This window comes from Bactrocera latifrons, unplaced genomic scaffold, assembly GCF_001853355.1.
Source record: "Bactrocera latifrons isolate USDA-ARS-PBARC rearing strain unplaced genomic scaffold, ASM185335v1 scaffold_99, whole genome shotgun sequence".
NCBI lineage: Eukaryota > Metazoa > Arthropoda > Insecta > Diptera > Tephritidae > Bactrocera > Bactrocera latifrons.
This window is the reverse complement of record NW_017537700.1, coordinates 615,752-637,060: the sequence shown is the minus strand read 5'-3', so window position 1 is coordinate 637,060 and position 21,309 is coordinate 615,752. Positions and strand designations below refer to the sequence as shown.

The 21,309-nt window shown below is 36.5% G+C and overlaps 2 protein-coding genes across 8 annotated transcripts in view; one reads left to right on the top strand and one right to left on the bottom strand.

The window, feature by feature from the left end:
- LOC108978009 overlaps positions 1 to 1,593 on the bottom strand; it is a 3,553-nt gene extending 1,960 nt beyond the window's left edge. Inside the window, exon 1 of the mRNA XM_018948049.1 lies at positions 1,310 to 1,593. Coding sequence (XP_018803594.1) covers positions 1,310 to 1,538 — 229 coding nt within the window. The 5' untranslated portion in view covers positions 1,539 to 1,593. The remainder of the gene's footprint in view (positions 1 to 1,309) is intronic.
- LOC108978007 overlaps positions 1 to 21,309 on the top strand; it is a 151,208-nt gene extending 129,899 nt beyond the window's left edge. For 3 of the 7 annotated variants that reach the window (XM_018948042.1, XM_018948040.1, XM_018948041.1), the window contains 10 exons: positions 8,195 to 8,292; positions 8,370 to 9,355; positions 9,523 to 9,945; positions 10,111 to 10,551; positions 10,609 to 11,033; positions 11,102 to 11,249; positions 11,312 to 11,525; positions 13,137 to 13,354; positions 14,423 to 14,586; positions 19,495 to 21,309. In XM_018948042.1, the coding sequence (XP_018803587.1) occupies positions 8,195 to 8,292; positions 8,370 to 9,355; positions 9,523 to 9,945; positions 10,111 to 10,551; positions 10,609 to 11,033; positions 11,102 to 11,249; positions 11,312 to 11,525; positions 13,137 to 13,354; positions 14,423 to 14,586; positions 19,495 to 20,241 (3,864 nt within the window). In that variant the 3' untranslated portion in view covers positions 20,242 to 21,309. Of the gene's footprint in view, positions 1 to 8,194; positions 8,293 to 8,369; positions 9,356 to 9,522; positions 9,946 to 10,110; positions 10,552 to 10,608; positions 11,034 to 11,101; positions 11,250 to 11,311; positions 11,526 to 13,136; positions 13,355 to 14,422; positions 14,587 to 14,913; positions 15,073 to 19,494 lie in introns of those variants that run through there. The other 4 variants (XM_018948043.1, XM_018948045.1, XM_018948044.1 and 1 more) reach the window with 4 other exon arrangements.

Sequence of the window (21,309 nt, the reverse complement as noted above, 5' to 3'; positions counted from 1 at the left end):
TATATCTGACTCTTTTAGTTTTAGGACTTACAAACAACCGTTATGTGAACAAAACTATAATACTCTCTTTAGCAACTTTGTTGCGAGAGTATAATTACGTTATATGGAAAGTGGGCGTGGTTGTAATTCGATTTCGCCTATTTTCGCGTTGGAACAGAGGAATGTATAGTATTATATACCGAAATTGGTTGAATTTGTTTGATCATCACTGATTCCTCCTATATGTGCGCTTTGTCACGATCATCATCTAATTTTGTGACCAGATCCTATTCAGCCTTGTACTTTCCTCAGTTTGAAATTAAATGCCTTTGGTGCTTTATGTATTGATTTCCGCACTCTTAATCGGTAATGGGCGAGTTATAATCGAATTTAATCCATTTGCACACCGTCAATAGAATTTGTCCTCAGCGAATTTAGTTTTTGTATTTTCGTGTTTTAGAAAATCTTTTCATCCATTTCTTCAAATTGTTTGTAAATTACACTATTTTATCTCAATTTGGTGCTTTTTTGGGCGTGGTAGTGATCCGATTACGCCCATCTGGAATACGGTCCTCCCTTTATTACATAAAGTTTCATTACGGTATCTAAATTTTTACTCAAGTTACGGACGGACACCCTTCACTTGGATTTAAGTCGTCCCGTCATACCGATCATTTGTCTATATATAAATATACCTATATTTCTATGTATATCTCTATTTGTTTTAGGTTATAAAAACAGAAAAAGTTAAAATGTGACAAATGATCAATTTTCAAGGCACTATAAGATCGTCATAGGCTCAGGGTTTTATGATAAAAACTGTGAGATTAATATGAGTTTAACAAAAATTGGCTTGGCAGTCATCAGGCAGGGGTTTTATGTTCTGTTCCCTTAAAAAACTATGAAATTTATTGCATACTCCGGCTTCCTTTATGAAGTTATGTATTTTAACTGGCTCGGAATTCTTGAGTTTTTCAATTTGGAACTAATTTGAAAAAAGGCACAAATAAGCAGCTTGGATTAAACTTGAACTATACTTGGTAATCAATGGAACTTATGCGTTTTTTTATGAAAGAAATCCGATGAACACTAACACGTGGGCTTGCCATTGAATCTTGTACGCAAATGTTATGGAAAAATCCAAATTACATAATTACGAATAGAATATGTATTTTAACTGGCTCGGAATTCTTTAAATCCTGACGACAGCAGCTTATATATATAATGGATCAAACGCAATGCTTGGAATTTACTTTTCATTTCAGATACCTATATAGTTGTTTTTTTTTTTTTTTTTTTTTTTTGCACCCTCATTGATCAATACACTTACATCCTCTAAAAACTGTCACACAATAATCCAACAAATCCAAGCAATCGCTCGTAGCATTCAATTGTGAGATTCGCAAGCAATTGATGCCTTCACAACTGTAACACGTTCGTGGCACTGCTGGATTAACCGAGTGTTCATCGGCCGTTGCATGCGTCAAGGCAAGCAAAACGAACAAAAGGACACCGTATATAGTATTTTTATTTGCGAACGCGAACATCTTGTATAACATTAATATTATAAGGTAAGGTGCATTGAAGAAAAGCGCGACAACTTTAACACTCTAAAATCCACCAAAGACTACTGATTAATAAGTCTAGAACAGAAATATATAAACGCAAAATATTGACAATTTGAGTGGTGAAATGATGAAGAAGAAACAAAAATTATCACGATCAAAATATTCTCAAGATTGCGTCAAGTGGGCATCTCGCATACTCGATGGCGGGTGCAGGTGTGGCATATCTCCCAGGTATCATGTATGTGTATGTTTACCTAAAATATGTCGTGTTTTTTTTCAGTATGTCATGAGCACGATAAATTTGATTGTTTGTGAAATTAATTATCTCAATTTCTTATTTATTTATTTGTTATGAAGTGTAATGCTGAAAGTGGTTTAACCGCGTCTATTTCTAAATAAATTATATATTATGCATATATAAAGTGATCCCACTTTTCAACTACGAAAGGAGGTTTAAAATAAACATAGAAAAAGATGGTTGGCGTAAAGTTATGCTAATTGCGATGCTATACGGATGGCTCGGAAATGGAGGAGGAAGTTGGTGCAGGGATATACTGTTCAGAGTTAGGCATAAGGCAGACTTTATTATTAAGTCGCCGGACCATTGCAGTATATTTCTGGCTGAGGTATTTGCTATTGCGTAAGCCACGGAGCTGGCCTCTAATGCAATTGCAGGCAATTCGAGAGTCAACATCTTCGTAGACAGCTAAGCAGTAATCAAGGCAGTAACCTCGTATCGCACATCGGACAGAAGTTTCTTGGGAAGCAAGACAGCAGTGGAAGTGTTGCAGAAATAAGCAACTTCACTTCTACTGCGCTCATTCATGCTCAAAACGGCAAATCGGAAGTACTCAAAAGTAGAAGAGACTGTAGAAACATGATCGGAATACTAGCTGATCACTGACTGGCGGCGGCACACTATTACAGAATGAAACTGGCAGATCAAATAGACTGAAAGAAATATCTAGAGCAAGGCAACAGAAAAACAATAGAGCAATTTTTATGCACTTGTCCCGCATTAAAAAGAATATACTGTAAGTATCTCCACGGTATGATACACCAGAGGAGGTATCGATAGTGAAGCCACAGAGTTCGTCAAAATTCGCGTCAAATGCAGACTACTACTCCTCCTGAACTCCATCTGGTATCGCAAAGGACAAAAACCAGTATACTATTAGCCCTATTAGACTAACCTAACCTACACATATATACATACTTGTACATAATAAAGATAGGACAAATTTACATATTTGGTATCTGAGTCGGCTAGCCATGTCCGCTTGACTGTCTATTTGTCCGTCTAAACGTCAATCTGAAATTTTTCTCTTTCAAGAAGCCGCTCATTTTCCGGAACCGGCGATATCGGCTCACTAAAAAAGCAGCATAAACAAGGCTTCCAAACTGATCGATCAAACTCTAATCCATGTATGGAGAAGTTTTTTATTTCACGAAATATCTTCAAAATTTCAGATCATAGTGGCAGATAGATTAATGTGTTCTAAAGAACTGACAACAACTGGAATTGGAAAATGTGTGATCTCTCGTCACACCATGTAACCCAAATGGGCCTAAATACCCGAAAACCGGTGTTTGGTGGCATTATTACAAGGCATCTGTCCATTTCAGAATTGTAAATCATGTATGAGCTTACTTAGTAATATGCATCCGTTGTAATATAACAATTTCCCCACATATTCTGCGAAAAAGTTTTGTCAACGCTTTTGTTAACTACGAAACTTCCATTTGTTTAACCAGCTGTACTATACATATGTCTCAAGAAAAGGCATATATCGACTGATCGACTAAACTTATGGTGTTAACGTCATATCTGATAACAATTTTAACTGAGGAGCATGTGCGAAAACAACAATTATTTTTATAACGCTAAGGTGTAAATTATAAAAATTACATTGATAGTGTAGATATACGTCACAAAGATTCCATATATACATACATACATACTTATACATGCTGCGATTCTATGACGCATTTCATATTGGGCTTAGGGAACGGTAGAAGTTATAAAATTTGTGTAAAACATTTCAGTCAAAAGTCCTCAATATTTCTATTTTTAATATAATTCATATTTGTTATACCAGGCGCCAGAGGGAGGAGGAAAAATTTGAATCTTTTCATCAGTATATATATGTTATATAGTATGTTGTATACTGTGCACTGCACTCTAATCGCTTAATTGACAAGATCAAATTTACTCTCTTCAAGATCTCACTTCATTTTCACAACTATTTAAGAAAAATGCATATCTGACAGCATATAAGTGTGTTGCACCCAATAGGGGCTCATTCAGGGGTACAATATATGCCAACCGTTGGTTCGATTAGAGTTGCTGATAAAACAAACTTTATCAAGTTTTCAAATTCAGACATTTAAGTGCTTATATACATATATATATATTATCACGCATTTATTATATGAAAATACTTGATTTGAACTAAATAATACATATAAAACAACAGATCGTATTTAAATGATAAATAATTTCATTAATATCACCGAGATGTGGTTGCTATATGACAATTTATAATATGAGATAACTAATAACTTTGTGTTGTTTGTATTTGAAAGCGATATCATTTGAAATGAATCTGAACGTAAACTAAAATATTCTTTGAGCAATAAATTGGACAATTTGTTAACTCTCCCTTTTCGAATTTCAGATACTTTTATTTCATTTAATGCATATAATTTCGAATGTTTTCGAGAACCAATAAGTCAAGTGCCCCTCCCTTTCTCGGGTCATAGCACAATTGTTTGTCTCGCTTTCGTGAATGGTGGAAATATTGCTGACGCTGTACCTATACAGTTAAACATCCATAACTCGATATTCTCCATAACTCGAACTCTTGAATTGGCAATAGAAGTCAAATTTTATACAAATTTCCACTCCTCGAAACATGTTTCAGAAGTACTTTTTGGAATGGTCTTCAGCTCTTTCAGCAAATTTTTTTTTATCTCTTCGTTTCGATTCGGTTCCACACAATCACAACAAGACAAATCTGGTGAATATGGTAGTTGATGGAATTCCTTAAGTTTTTGGCTTTAAAATCGGTCACAATTGTCGAGCTCTCTTGCCATCCCTCTAACACTTGCCTGACGGTTTTCAAGCATCAAATCCTACATTCTTTTATAATATTCATCAGTTGAAGAGGTCGAAGGTCGTCCAGAACAATGCATGTCATTCCGCACATGAAATTTAGTTAAAAATACAAAATTCCTTGTTCGATATTGTTACCCATTGTAAAAATTGCAACGTACTACTGAGATGTACTGACTTAAACAGCTGTTATAACAAAACTGGTTGACAGATCGTTCTCACATTTGCCATTTAGGGCAGTCCTTCCAACTTCGAAAAATAGACTTTTTTCTGAAATAACATTTATTCGGGGAATTTAATTACCATTTCCTGGTGCATTTTGGTCACAATGTATATGCATTCTCCTTACAAGTATCGAAAGTTATGCTTGATTTCTAGCCTTCTGCAACTAAACTATTTTGAGTTTTAAAACTAGAATAATAACATGATACAAAAGAAATTGGTTCGCTGCGAAGGGCTCATTCCAAGGAAAGCTGGCTAGTTTTCAGCAGAGAGAAAGCAGAGGATCTCAATATCTCGTATGGATCGATTTAACAATTCTGGTTGGTGTTTCGGGTAAAACTCATGAATTGTTCTTCCACAATTCTGCTTGTTTTCGACGAATGTTTTCACATGAACGACTCAATACGGCCAAAGAGAACTCTTTATTGACCGTCTGTTTCTCCGGAACAAATTCATGATGAAACAAATCACGAATGTCGAAAAAAATAATGAGCATCACGTTGTTTTTAGAGCAGCTTTGGGTGGCTCTTTTGGTTTCGGCTCATTATTTTCACTCCATTTCGATGATTGTTGACTTGCAGTGCACTGAATGCACTGTAGGTCATTTCAGCCAAAGTTTATAACAAGTGTATGGCAAAATTAATTGCATCGGCTCAGGAGTATCTTTTGAAGGCGATAATAAAAATTTGTATTTACTAGTTGTAAATAGGTAATAGTCAGTCGATCAATAGTCAGTCCGGGTTAAATTTGATCAAAGCTTGTATTAGGTTTATTCATATGGGAATTCATATCTTAAAGTTCAAATTTCGAAATTCTTAGCTTTTCATGGCGTTTTAAGAAACTACAGCTGAAGAAGTATTTGGTGCCTTACAATACTATGAATGCTTTGCTTTGTTTTATCTTTTTTTTTATTTTTTACTTTATCGCTTTGTTTTTTGTTTTTCGTTTTTTCTATTAGTTTTCCTTAATCTTCTAATTAAGTAACCATCAACCTGGTGTTGCGGCAATTTTTCGCCTTCAGGTGACGCTGTTTTAGTTCTCATTCATTAAAATTTACTGTTTACTGCCACTTTATGCTATGCGTACATACCAACATACATACATAAAAGATGCTATTATTTAATAAGCGTTACACACAACGAATAGAGTCGTAGATGAACTTAATATGGTTGTATATCGGCATACAAACATATTTACAATATATACATACAATATATATACATATATTAACATATACTTAAACTATATGTATTGCTCCCAGATAATTTTTGCTTACCCAATAATTAAAAACTGTAGACTCCGCGTGTGTGCGGGTGATCGTATAGGCTTCAGCAGCTACTTTTCGCAAAAACTCACACACATATAATTATTATATATATATATATATAATAATGCAATTATACGGCGAAGTGTGTTAAAATTCTCATATATTGTTTGAAAGAATAATAACTGCATTTCAAGAACAATTCAGTGGCGGCAGACGTGTTTACGTTGACTGACTTTTTATAACAACACACGTACACGAACACACATACCATACAAACATCTTCCGATTCAGACTGTAGTCATAAAAGTGTCGAACCGTTTGGAAGTAACTGAGTATATACATACATATGTACATATATATATATATGCCTATACACACCTGTATGCTAGTAAGTCCCATAAATAGCTGCTCGACTGAGCGCTACTTAGAACTTCACTGGAGCCTGACAGACGCTTAAACACTTTGCGTTTGTGACTTTTGCTCGCGATAAGCACTTACAAAAGCAAAAAAAGAGTTAAGCAAAAACTAAAAATAAAATTCAGAAAACAAAATAATAATTATTACACAAAAATTATATCGCCACGACACGCTCATATGCCTGAGATGGGTTTATGCTTAATAGGTACTTAGCACGTTAGGACCCTATTTACCCAGTCATGATGAAGGTGCCGCTGAAAAACTTTTATCTGGGAGATGGCTGCACTTTTGCAGCGCAGCAATTTAAAAAATAATGAAGAATGAGTAAACGAAATTCCTACTAGTAAGGCAGAGCTAAGTTAAAGCGGAACTGTGTAGTATGTGCCCGACATTCATTAAAGGAATATAATAATAATGACCTAATGAAAAAAATTTTTGTTTTAAGAGTTTTTGATACTGTTTTTGTAATAGTTGTTGTGGGACAAAAAACTCTTGTCAGACTGATCTATTTACCATATTGGTTCGAACTGAAGAATTCGTTCAGAGATTGTGACATTGGCTTCAAGAATAAACGATGTGAAATTTCGTTAAGATATCTATTGAAATAATAAAGTCGTACGATATGAGCAACTACGACAAATGAGCAACATTTTGAATTTGAATGCACAAGCACAGTACGAAATTTTCTCGTGCCAGTAAGAGAAAGAAGTGCCTGTAGCAGGAATATTGCTACCGCTAGCGCATCAATTGAAGAAGACCTAAATCAGTCTCTCACACGGCATTCTCAAGCATTGGGCATTTCTGCGACATGGTTGTGATTTATTTTGCGAAAAGCTTTTGGTCTACATTCTTACAACATCAAATTCAAGCAAGAACTGAAGCCGCTTGGCCACCAGAACAGTGGTATGTTCGTGAACTTGAAAATGATACGGATTTTCATCGAAAAATCAACTTCAGCGACAAAAGCTCATTTTTGACTGAATGACTTCGTCAATATGCATTATTGGTCATGCAGCAACCCACAAGTACTCCATCAGTCACAATTGCATCCCGAACAAAATATGGTTTAGTGCGTCTTATGGGGCGGCAACGTCATTGGGCCGTACTTCTTCCATCATGATCAAGACCGGCACGTTACTGTGAATGTGGTTAAAACAGGACGGCGCCACAAGGCACACAGCGAAAGTCACAATCGATATATTGAGTGCGAGTTTGATGAACGTGTTATCTCACGAAATGGGCCACTTTGGCAACACTTGTATTGCAATCCTGAAACTCACAATTTTATCGTAAGTTTTGACGCAATTTTTGAGTAACTTAAAATATTCTCCTCGACCAAAAAATGGAATTTGATCTGGTTTGATTTGATTTGTAGATGTGACGGAGAGACGAAACCCACTCACTTTAAGCTCTATTTTCCCCAGCCAGTATACGAGATATTGTATCTATATCAATTACTTTATGTCACACACTACCTACATTTTTAGTCAGAAATTATTATGCTTGTATAAGTTATTGCGTTTGGGTTTAAAAATATTTTAGTTGGCATTTTTGCTCGGACATTTTAATTTATCTAATATTAAATTTGCATTACTAAATTAACTTTACATTCACTTTTAATTTTAGGGCGGCTTCCGGCTGCAATTACTTGACGCACTCGACCGCCCAGTGCTGGACCTAACACCGCACGTCAATGGTGGCGAATTCGTGCGCGACGACGTTACGTAAGTACTTCAAGAACGTCCGCCAAACTTTGCTATTTATAATAACTCTATATTTAATTGTATCTACCTGCACATAGGGCCCAGTCCTTTCAGGTGAGCATACCCAAAGATTTTGAGTGCTTGAACTGCACACTGCGCCTACTGCGTCAAGCTGATGAATGGTCGGATGGTTATCGTTTTTGGTCTTGCGCCGATGTTGATATAAAGAATCGCAAAGATTTTCGCGAGACTTGTTCGGGCAATGGAAAATATTTCCCTTCACGTTGTAAATGTGACAAGAACTTTTATGGCCCGCAGTGTCAATACAAAGATGAGTGCATCAGCAATCAGGACTGTGGTAATCAAGGCAAATGTATTGATCTTGCCGGTACATCACTGCCACGTAAACAGTGTTATTGTAATTTTGGTTGGCATGGCATCGGCTGTAATAAGAAATCACCCTTTAGGACTACTGATTTAGATATGTCGGCCTATTCAATGAAACAATTATCGCCAGATTATCAAATGTATTGGCGTTTGTTAGAAGAGCATAAGGAAATTGAGGTTGTACTCAAAGTAAATGGCACCTCTTGGGTAGGTTTAGGTTGGCGTCCCAATTCACTTAACGGCGAGTGCAAAAATTTTCCGCTCATACGTGACATTGGAGATTTGAAAACCACCTTGACCGCAAGCGAACCAAATGCTGAACCAGAACCCAAAGCAGAACCAGAGCCATCAGCAGAACCGGAACCGGAACCAGAAGCGGAGCCTGAACCATCAGCCGAACCAGAACCGTCAGCGGAACCTGAACCTAAAGCAGAACCGGAGCCATCAGCGGAACCTGAGCCTACGTCGACGCCAGAACCCAAATCTGAACCCGAACCTGTCGCGGAACCGGCACCGGAACCTACAGCTGAACCGGAGCCAAGCGCCGAACCAGAACCAGCTGCATCCACGAAATCTAAACGCGTGGCTAAACATGAGGATGATCAGCTACAGAGTATGGAGGGTGTTACATCGGTTGCGACAAGTGTGTCATATCGCGTGAGTTCCTCAGTAGGGCGCAGCCGACGTCAAGCTCCAGGTATGTAAAAAATAGTATTTTTAATTATAAATATAATAAAGTAGAAGCACACCTCACTTGTGTAAACTAGTATATAACACTAATATCTGTATTAATCACTCGTATTAATCGCACTTCAAATACTTCCAAAATATTTTACTCCCTTTGCCATACTAATAACATATTAGAGACGAGCACTGAAAACGTACCAAAATCTGAACCCGAACCAATAGCTGCACCAGAACCGAAAGCAGAACCGGAGCCTTCGGCTGAACCCGAGCCCAGCGCAGAACCTGAGCCAAAAGCGGAGCCCGAACCAAAAGCAGAACCCGAGCCAAAGGCAGAGCCTGAACCCAGCGCTGAACCAGAACCGAAGTCAGAGCCGGAACCTAGCGCAGAACCAGAGCCAAAAGCAGAACCGGAACCAAAATCAGAGCCAGAGCCAAGCGCCGAACCTGAGCCGTCAGCTAAACCAGCACCATTCTCAATACCTGAACCATCTGCTGAACCAGAGCCGTCCGCAGAACCGGAACCGAAGTCAGAGCCAGAACCTAAACCCGAGCCATCAGCTGAATCGGAACCGCATACCAAACAAGCTATTACCAAAAGTGGTAAATATATCCGCACTACTCATTTACATAATAATTTCCTGTACCCACTACACCCAGCACCATTCTAGCACCAAGCACTTAAAACTAGTGCATAATTTTATTTGTTCTTTCTTACATTTTACAAAGCACAAATAAGTTCACATTACTTCTCTATTTCTTATGCAGAACCTAAATTGAGACTGAATCCATATACACCGAAATTCGATTTCAATCCCATGGATTGTACAGATATAGTTATTGGCTCGGCACGCGGCATGGCTAGCAGGGTGGGCGATTACTATACACGTGATCGTTCCACACCACGCAAGGACGAATTCTACGGCGGCAAATCCGATCTTTCACTCGGTACTGGTTTTGAAGAAAATGGTGTAACCACAATCATCTTCCGCAAGAAACTCGTAGCCACTGAGCCAACAGATCATACTTTGGACGATGCTTTGACACACGTCATCTGGGCAAAGGGTCAAGAGCCCGGTCAATATGTGCACGTACCAGCTTCAGGTATCGAAACAGAAGCTGCGTCCGTGAAAGACTTCTATCAACCGGACGAGCTCAAGTATCACGGACATAAAATGCAACGTGGTGTCACACAGTTGAACTTCTTCGGTGAGTCCAAACGTTGTTTAACTTTGTCAATTTAAGCATTGATTTCATTAATTTCAGAAAAAGAAAAAGCTGCCACTACAGATGGCGTAACGGAGGCCTCCACCAATTTGTTAGACAACGACTGCATGGGTCACTGGAAATATCCAAGCAATTGTTCGCCTGAAAATCACACCTGCGAATATTATGCTCAATGGGAAACGGTGGGACGCGGTGATGTGATGCGTTGGCACATCGAGACTTCGAACACAAAGACTTGGACCGGCATTGGCTTTAGCGATGATGAGAAAATGTCGCAAACCGATGCCATTATAGGTTGGGTGGATCGCAATGGACGTCCCTTCCTAATGGATACATGGATTAATGGTTATGGTGCCCCAAAACTGGATGTGCGACAAGATATTATCGGCACACCGTCTGGACGCATTGAGTACGGTGTGACTATTTTGGAATTCGATCGTAAGCGTGTTAGCAATGATGAGCAGGTAGACGAAACGGTTGTCAAGTAAAAGTTTGCTATTCTAAATTAATTATTCTAAATTCGCTATTGCAGGATTTATCATTCACCGATGATCACTGCCTTTATTTATTCTTCCCTGTGCTCGGTGGAGCATTCCATGCTGTGAACAAGAAAATGGCCAAGCACGAACGTACGCCGACCATTTCGTCTACACGTGTCTGCATTAAGTCCTGCGGCAAAGGTATGTTCCGAGAACTTAATCACTTAATATATTATTTATAAATTATTTTAAAAATTTCAAAGAGCTGGAGAGTATCATGAACACAGCAACACCAGCTCCTGATCGACTTGTGTATGCTGTTGGCGTAAAACTCATGAAACTCGCCGAATCGTTCGAGGCACCACAACCTGGTACAGTGGAATTCAATAACTTGGCCGCTACTATTTCAGACTCTTTCAATGGTGTGCTAAATAGTATACCAGGTTACTATAAGACGGAAATTGTCGGCTTTGAAAAGTAAGTAATGTTTAACTTAACAATCAGTCATTTATAAGATTTTTGGCCCACCTAAAGTATCACACTTAGCAAGTGAAGTATTATTATTATATCATAATTTGATTTAGAAAAATTCACCAAGTAGGCAGCCAATATTATTTTAAAAATTAAACCAATTTGTTTTATTAAAGAAGTTATATTGGGTACACTTGTTGGCCTCGTCGCATCGTATTAGTCGTTGAAATACTCGGTTCCCTTTCTTTCTCTCTTTCTCTCTCTCTTTGTCACTCTATCTCCAGGGTGGGCTTTTCCTTCGAAAGTATTATTTTATTATCTTCATGATTAGACCAAAACGGATAATGATTCACGGCAATAATAAAAGAAACGAGTCCAAATAGTAAATCTTTTTCACAACTTCACTTATCATATAGAAAAATACAGTATTAAACTTAAATGGTGGGAATTTCAACTGAAAGAGTTTTTTCCGAATTAAAAGATATTTACTATTTTTATTTCAAGACTACAAACTGCAAAATCGGGAATGTACTTATATAAATTTATTAGGAATAAGTTGCTATAATCCGAAATAATGAGAATACAGTGTTACCTGGATATTAAGATATTACAAAGATGATTTTCATTAAGTTCCATGGTGGCTGATCTTGCTACTGAACTACTGGATCTAAATATGTTGTATTAGGGCGAATGTTGAGGCACACAAATGCAACGTAATGATAAAAAGTTTAATCTCTACACTGGAAGATAAACTTTTGAACATTTTTAGTGTCACATGGTCGGAGTTATGTTAAGCGATAAAGGCTGGGTCGATGGATTACTGGTCGAGCTATTCACATACGGCCTCGAAGAACAGACAAGATGCATGAAAAGAAACAACACCTATGTCGCTATGTCTGAACTTGGTATCCTCGAAAAACTAATACGGCTGTATAAGCTGACGTTGAGCAAGGACCTCTCTGAGTCGTTCGATAACAAGCGAGGTTTTAGATATGGATACTCCCTATAGTGCGATTTCTTCTACCTATTGCTGGAAAAGAAGAAACAATTGGCGCGCTGTTTTTAACTCGGCTATAGTATACAGTATAGAATGAACGGCTCAATTATTTCATTCGTAGAATGCTAAGTATCTTTGTTCACAAGCTGTATGATTTGTTTCGATGGAATAAGCAACCCGTAACGGATAAAAAGTGAATTTGGTTATTTTGATTTGAGTAAAGACAGATAGACACACCTTTGAAACAGATTGATAAATGAAGATATGTCTCCAATACCACATTTTGCATCTCATATAAGAGCAAAAGAACGCTCTCAAAGTAGATAAATATTGTTATGCCGGTGCGTCTGGAAAAATTATCTTGCAGCAGTGTACGGTTGCTACAGTTATATTCGGAACTTTTTTTTATTTTTTGCGGTACTATCTGAGAGAATGTAATATTTCCCTGTTATGTTTGATGCCTTCAGATCGATATATATTGATTAATTAAAATTTGTTTGTGTTTGTAAAGGGTTTCCCCTTTTTTCTGATATGAATATAGGTATGTGTATCTTAGGTCTAAGATTGCCAAATTTTATAATATTTTGAATATGCGAATTTCTTCAATTTCACTCAAACAGGCAAGGTACAACAATGGTGGCCAAATTGCAGGCTATGTTCGATAGAGCCGATTATGAGAAAGGACATGCGTTGGCGACAAACGCCGTTGGCGCGGATAACAGCGACGCTGCTAAAAGCGGTGACATCGTAAAAGCGGCGTTGCAGGATAAAATTGCCACCGGTAAAGTGGGCTCACTTACCGTAGATCCACAATTTTTGGACTTTAAGGCGTTAGAATGTAAGTGGGCGATTAACAGAATTTAATTAAAATGAAATACAGAAATTCGATTAATTTATGTATGTATTTCACTTTCCTGTTTAAAAAATAGTCGATAAAAGCGATTAATATATTGATTATTTTAATTTTTTAGAATTAAATAAATTAATTACTAATAATTCTTTTAATAGAATTTAGTTAAAATAAATTAAATAAAATTAATAATAATTAAATTGAATTAATTTATATATTTATTGTATTCAATTAACATTGGAAAAATATATTATAAAGTTAATTAATTATTTTTTTATATATTTGCCTACAATATACATATTTTTCACTTTTCTTTTGAAAAAATCGCCGATAAAAGCGATTAATTAATCACATTTATAAAATAATTATTTAAAATTTTTCAATTATTCTTTATAATGCAAATTACATATAAATACATTAACGCAAAATTAGGCAATTTCAAATTGTATTAATCATTTAATTGAAATTAAATATAGAAATATAAATAATTGCTTTCGTTAACTAATTTAATAAAGTAATTACTAATTATTAATTTAATTATTTTAATTTTCTAGTTAGAATTTAATTAAAATAAATTACAGATATTCAATTAATTAATTAATTTAATGTATTTAATTAATAACTATAATATAATTAAAATTTAAAAAAACATAAAATTAATTAACTAATTTTGTATGTATTTGTCTATAATAATTTCACTATCCTTTTGAAAAAAACCACCATTGAAAGCAATTAATTAATCGAATTAAAAAATTAATAATTTTAAATTATTAATTAAAATATTAATTAAATTTTAAATTATTAATTACGTTTTATGCCTTTATAATACATTTTTCTCCATTCTTTTTTGTCAACAAAAGAGAGGAATTAGTAAAATTTATTTTGCAATAATAAATTATTTAATTTATTAATTTTTAATGTCTTAAATTATGTTTTCCTCCATTTTTTAGACATAATAAAATTATTGATTTTAAATTACTTAATTATATTAATTAATGCATTTTTTAATAAATTATTTTGTATATCTTTAAAATATATTTTATTAATTCCTTTTAGACAAAGTCGCCGACAACAGCGAGGACACGCTGCTTTCATTCTTTGAGCTCTCCGAAGTGCGCCTGTACATAGTGCTCGGTCTAATCGCCGCTTTGGTGTTTATTGCCTTGGTACAAGCGATTTGCACCATCTGCAAGACATCGCGCAAAAACAAAGCGCAAAAGGTGAGTTCGCGCGTAATTTGTTCATAATTAAGCAAATAAGTGTAAATCTCGAGTTTTTGTCAATTTGTTAAATTTCAAACAATTCAAGTGTGTTAAAACTTTCGTTTTGTGTAAACGCACATACAGCATACTGACATATTTTCATGTATACCAAACAAATTTACCTAATACAAAATACCAAACGCACTACATACATATATAAACACCACATGCATACAAGTGTTGCATTTGTGCATAATAAACAAAAACAAAAGACAAAATATTTCAAATTCAAACCATATTACCCCACCCGTTATTAATATCGACATTGTATGAACATATTTAAAGCTTGTTTACGTAATACCCGACGAATGGCGGATATACCAGCAACGGCTGCACCAGCGCTACTACCAACCCTCTAGCGAACTCTGAACTCATACCGCGAGGCGCTAAAAATCACCAAATCAAAATCCATAAAATAAAAAACACAAAATTCTTTGTAAAATTACATGCATTTATGTACATAAGTATATAAATATTATCTATATACATACTTGCGTTTAAAAAATTATATTTGGCTGTAAAATTGAAATCAAATGAAATACCTGACAAATAGTGTGCTTTAACCAGCTTGTATTATTGAGAGAATGCCTAATGGTGCACTTGAGGATTTGACTACAATTCTAGCGCAATTATATTGAATGCATTCCCACCGTCTTAAGCTCACACGTTGCATTGGTAATTAGAGTATTTCAAAAAGCAAATCCACATTTCCTCTAACCGCACGCCACTAACTTTCCCTAACTGTCTAATTTCGCATAAATAACATTTTTTCAAACAAAATTTCTTCTTTCACAGTTAACCTCTCTGTTTTTTATACAAAATTTCTTCATCTTCCTAAAAAAAATTATTTTTAATATTCTTGCATGTTTTAAAAATACTTTTTTGTTTGCATTTGAAAACTCTGCTGTTAAATAAACAACTTCCTAACCTCTCCATCAATGTTCTTCTTCTTTCTTACAATGTTTAAATTAACTTTCACTAAAATCTCATTCCTTTTCATATAATTCTCAACTGGCATCTTTAAATATTTGCATGTATGTATGTGTGTGTTTCTAGTGTCAATAAGCCAGTCAGCATTTTGTGTTTTGCTATTTTGTTTACGCATTTCAAGTAACTTCAATTTATTCATCATTATGTACATATGTATGTATAACTGCATATAAGCCCTATATATAAATATATTTACTTACTCAGTTAAGTATTTCTATATAATTGTTGACAACTGTATGATGGATGTTAATTTTGTAAGTAATTTAATTAAAATACAAAAAGTTCTTATTCTGTTGAGTTATAAATTTCCTAGAGGGATAGCTGTCAAACCAACGGTCAAAGTAAGCATATGTTAATATCATGATTTTCATACTTCGTCTAGTCTCTTGAACTGCGAAGCTCCTAGATATCTACAACCAATTCTAAATAAAGCCGGATAGAAGAAAAACAAGTATCTCTCATGCTCGCGCTTTCTGCTTTTATCGTCATTACTTATACCCATCAGACTGGCACGTGATGACAATAAGTTGTGGCCTGTCAATAGGTCATGCTACCTCGCCCTGATCCGTCTGTCAGCCGTCTCGGAAGATTCATTATATAGTATATCGTTTTTAACGACTTACAATTCCATGTACTAGTTCGGTAGCCAGACGGATGGTACTTTTGGCAATCTCATCAGCTATTTCCTTTCCCAACAATCCAGCCACAACATTTTCTGTATTTCTGCTTCTAAGAGCAATACGGTTTGGGATTATTGCTGTAATTTCTGACTGGCTGTTGAGGTATATATCGATCATCTTTATGCTGATGCCGCGTTGTCAGCTATCTCAACCGCTTTCCTGACCGGAAAAACTTCCCGCTTGGATAACACTACTGTATTCCAGAGGCTTGAAGGATCGCCTGAGACTCAGCTCCGAGTTATTTTTGAGCATTCGATTCTGGCGCGCTCTCCATTCGCCGAATTAGATTCGTCTGGCCGTTTTCACTCTCTTCTGCACATTGAGTTTTCAAATCAGTTTTCAATCGAAAATTACACCCACGATTTACACTACTCCTTAACTTTAAACTCAACCCCGTTGAGTTTCGAGTGTTTGCATGTTGTAAAGCTATATCCGTCTTACATATCAGCATTTATCTTTAAGTTAGCAGATATCGCATTCAACTGGAAAATGTGGTAACAAATTAGTCCGATAGCATTAGTTAATAAAGCTTTGTACAAAATACATAACAAATTGTGAGGAACTACTACTAATGACATTATTCATCTTTATGTGCAGTATTTGTATCAAAAGTTCCAGTAAGCCTCTTGTATATATTTTAATTATAGTACATTAACAAATTAGTGGTAGATTTCTTACTTTAGTCACCAAATAGTCGATACATTACACTGTGGAACATTTTTGGGATTATTGAGGGGGGGTGCATGAGAAATTCCAAGTCAGGGTGATGGTACTAGGTCAGTATAGTAAAACCCTCAAAGGGTTTGGCGTTCGTATGTGTCAGCTTTTTTTTTATTACCTAATGACCCCTTTTTCCACTTGAAGTGGAAGTGATAAGTGCATAGCCTCACCGCCAGATGAGGCCACTATCCAAGAAAAATGTACCATCGAGTAGTACATTGTCATAGATTCCTGTTTTTGGCAGATTAATCTCGCAGTGAAATCACAGAGTTTTGGATGTCTCTTCGAATCAAACCATACAAATTGTTTAAAGAGTTTTAACGATACTTTCGCGGCATAACTGAGACAGTAGTCGAAAAGGATGACGTCTCGACAAAATATGAATGAACTGGTACACTCCAAAGAACAAGTAACCGTCGAAACACTGAATACTTACCTGAAGAGGGGAAGACTGGCCTATTGCGCGTAAAGGTGCAGATCAATGCTTTCTGATAATCACAAGGTATGATCTAGATGGATTAAAGAAGGATTAAAAATAATCACTATGCCAAATTATTGGCTGATTCGTCGCCGAATTGCAAAGAAATGGCCCAAGTGCATAAATAGTGCTGTTTCACTAAGACAAAACACCAACTTCGCCATCACAACTCTGCTAAACTGATCAAACGTAACCAACTGTTCTGTCACATCTACCGCAAATTTGACGACGTAGGCCTTCTTTTTGTTTCGGAACTTGAATTAGTCATTTCGACAGAAATTTGAAAAGGGTTAAAGAGTTGAAGCGTGTCGATTCAAAAGTAGACTATGTTAAGAAAGAAGCCGTGATTATAATCTGAGCAGAGTATATTAAGTTTGTAACTACTTAAAGGAAACATCGGCTACCTTATAAAGTATATACTATATATAAATGATTGTTTGATAAGCTGAATCGATGTAGACATACCCATTTGTCTGCCTGCATACACGCGAACTAGTCTCTTCTTGAGATATCGATCTGCAATTTTACATATTTACAACTATAGAAAACGGTGATCTATTTCGAGGTTCACTACATTTTTAAAGAAAAAAAATTTTTATCATTTGAAAGCAAATCTTTTGTATTTATTTTTGAAGATTACCTCTTTCAACTGTTAGTTGCGCCTACGTCTCAGATGGGCCATCCGTTGAGTAAGTTTTTGATGACTTGTTCGAGCATTTCGACTGGTAACTAGCGAATGACACGCGTGATGCTTTGTTCCAAGCTCTGAATTAAAGCTTGCATAGACATCAGACTTTACATATTCCCACAGGAAAAAGTCTAACGGTGTGATATGATATGATCTTGGTGGACACTCGATTACAAACGTAATTTGAGTGTTCTCTGTTATCATGGGGCGCTAATGGTTACCCTCTCATCAGCGTCATTTTTGAAAAAACATGGACCGACGGTTCCTCCGGCACCAACCGTTGTGTTTTTCTGAATGAACTGACAGCTCTTGAATCTATTCAGGTAGTTTTTCATGCCAAATCCGGGAATTTTGCTTGTTTACATGCCCATTAAGCCAGAAATGGACCTCATCACTGAGCAAAATTTAACTCGACAACTTCGGATCTTTTTGGAACTTTTCGCTTGGGAAAGTCGAACTCCTTCAATTCTTACACAGGCTGTATTTTGTACGCTTTCAATTTAAGATCTCGACGTAAAATGCTTCAAGTCGTTCCATACGTCAGTCCAAGTCACCGCGAACGGCCCCGAATCGACTCTCCACGGTCTTCGTGTATACTCTCAGTTCCATCATTTTTTCGCTGCAGGCTGGACGTGTTCTATTCGGTCGAATATTATCCAAAACTGAATATTAGGTTTCAAGATGGGTGATGGTGTTGCGAATAGTACGCTTAGTTGGCCTAGTATTTTGACCATAAATAGAGCGAAGCACACGAAACACGTTATGATGATCAGTTTGACGAACTGGGTCGATTTAGACATGTCCTTTTGTCTGTATATGCGCGAACTAGTCCCTCCTTGAGATAAGAATAATAAGAACGTTTAGGCTATTTTCTTGGACTTGTTTTCTTTGTATATTATATTATCGTATGTACATATGTATGTAACAAAATAGCATCAATCAAAATGTATGACTGGTTACTTGAGATAAAGATTTTTAGTAAATAAACGCTCATGTAAAAAGCGAATTTTTGTATATATGTATGTATGTATGTATGTCTGTATGCGCATACATTTAAACGCTTAAAAGCAAAGAATATAACTGTATTCGCGTATAGTTGCCGTATTGTGGCAATGTAATATAAACCGTTTCTAACCAAAGCCGTTGTGACTCGTTTGTCAGTGTCCGTCTCTAAATGAAATAAATAATATACATAAATATTTGAAAACTAAACGAACAAACGCAATATGCTGGCTGTTTTATGCGCTACACACACAAACAAAAATAGCAATAAATAATAATGCAAACTCTTTTCCAACAAACTTTTCCAGGATAAACTCATACAAAACTCGCCGTGGAAGGAATTCGCCTCGAACACCAACTACGCCTTCGACCCTTACGGAGAGACTGAAGAGAAAAATCTCACCACCTCCACCACAGTTGGCGCCTCGGGCAAAGAGAAGGCGCGTCACCGCGCATCCAACTCGAACAATCAACCACAAACCGCGCTGCCCATGTCCCACTCACCCACAAGCAAATCGCAACTTTACTACGAAGGCGCTAACGGACACGGCGCCAACGGTGATCACCGCTCGCGCAATCGCAATCACTACGAGAACGGCACGCACGACTACCGCAGCAATGGACGCGCGCAACGCAGCACCGGCAATATCGCCGCCGCCACCGCTGCGACCGCAGTGAATGAGAACGGTCATTACGATCGTTACGAACGCGAACGCAGCAATGAACGTGGCTACTCGCGCAGCTCATACGCCGAGCGCGCTTACTCGTTGCCGCGTCAACAGGCACAACAGCAACAACACGCCAATATGCAGCCATCCGGCTACTACACGCAAGAGCGACGTGGCCATCGACCCACAACAACAGCGGCGCATGCAGCGCGCGACGAACGCAACGGTCGCCACTACCGCGATGGTTCGCGTTCACGCGAAGATCCGCGCATGAATTCGAGCGGCGGCGCCGACACGCCCGACTTCTACTTCATGCCATCGCAGCGCAAGTACTCGGGCGAAGTGGTGCGCGTGTATGTGGACTACAATAAGGACCCCAACAATTGAGGTGCGCCGCAGTTCGCGCGGATTGGATGCTGTTGGCGGTGTTATTTCAAAGCTAAACGTATGAATGCAGATATGTATGTGCAGCACAGCAGTCGATTGGGTTAAGTAGTAGAGAAAATGCCAAGCGTTACTCTGTCGTTAAAGGGTTTATTTTAGAGTCGCGCAGGCGCAGTCTAGCAAATAGTCCACTGCAACCACAAATAATTTAGTCAAGAGCAAAACAATACAAACAATTAATGGCAATTTGCAACCGTTAACGGTTGTGTTCATCGATATGTGTACATGCGCTTGTGTACATTGCTGTCAATGTAGTCGGTGCGTTGGGGGTATTCAAGTAGCACAAGCAATACCTCAAACGATATGCGTAAACCTGGAAGCAGCGAGTTATTTATGAAATAAACAATGAATAGTATGCAAATAAGTACAATTTTATAAAGAGAAAAGGAAAGTTATTTATTTATAATTATTATAAGGGTATTCATGTTGACCGCAATACACTGAAAAAAATTAAGAACTTAAATAAAATTAAAAACAAATCAGTTGAAGGCACAGCAAATATAAAATAACTGTGATTTTTCATTGGTTTTTTATAAAAACTTTCATCGTGAATACCCACAGTAAACACATATTCACTTATACCTTCAAAACTAACAACAAAGTAACTAAAAGTGTGCGAGTTTTTTACGCGTTAGAAAGTAAAAGCGTCAGTAGTCATTCTCTCCTTAAAAACATTAATAAAAATAAATTTAAAAATAATATTAATAGAAAAATAATACAATAATATTTTCGAAATGTATGTAAACGCTAAGAACAAATATATATATTTATATAATTAAGTTTAAGCACGTATGTAAAAAAATATTAATTACTGTTAAAGTGTACATATGTATACGTAGAAAATTTGTAAATAAAGTTTGTTTTTGTAAATAAACTTAAACGAAATATTTTAAATATTTAACTGCTTAAGTCACAAATGATGTTCGGGTGTGCCTAAATTTTATGCAAGTTTGGAAAAGCGCATAACTTTAATATAGAAAATAAACAATTTGCAATTTTTAATGAAAAAAA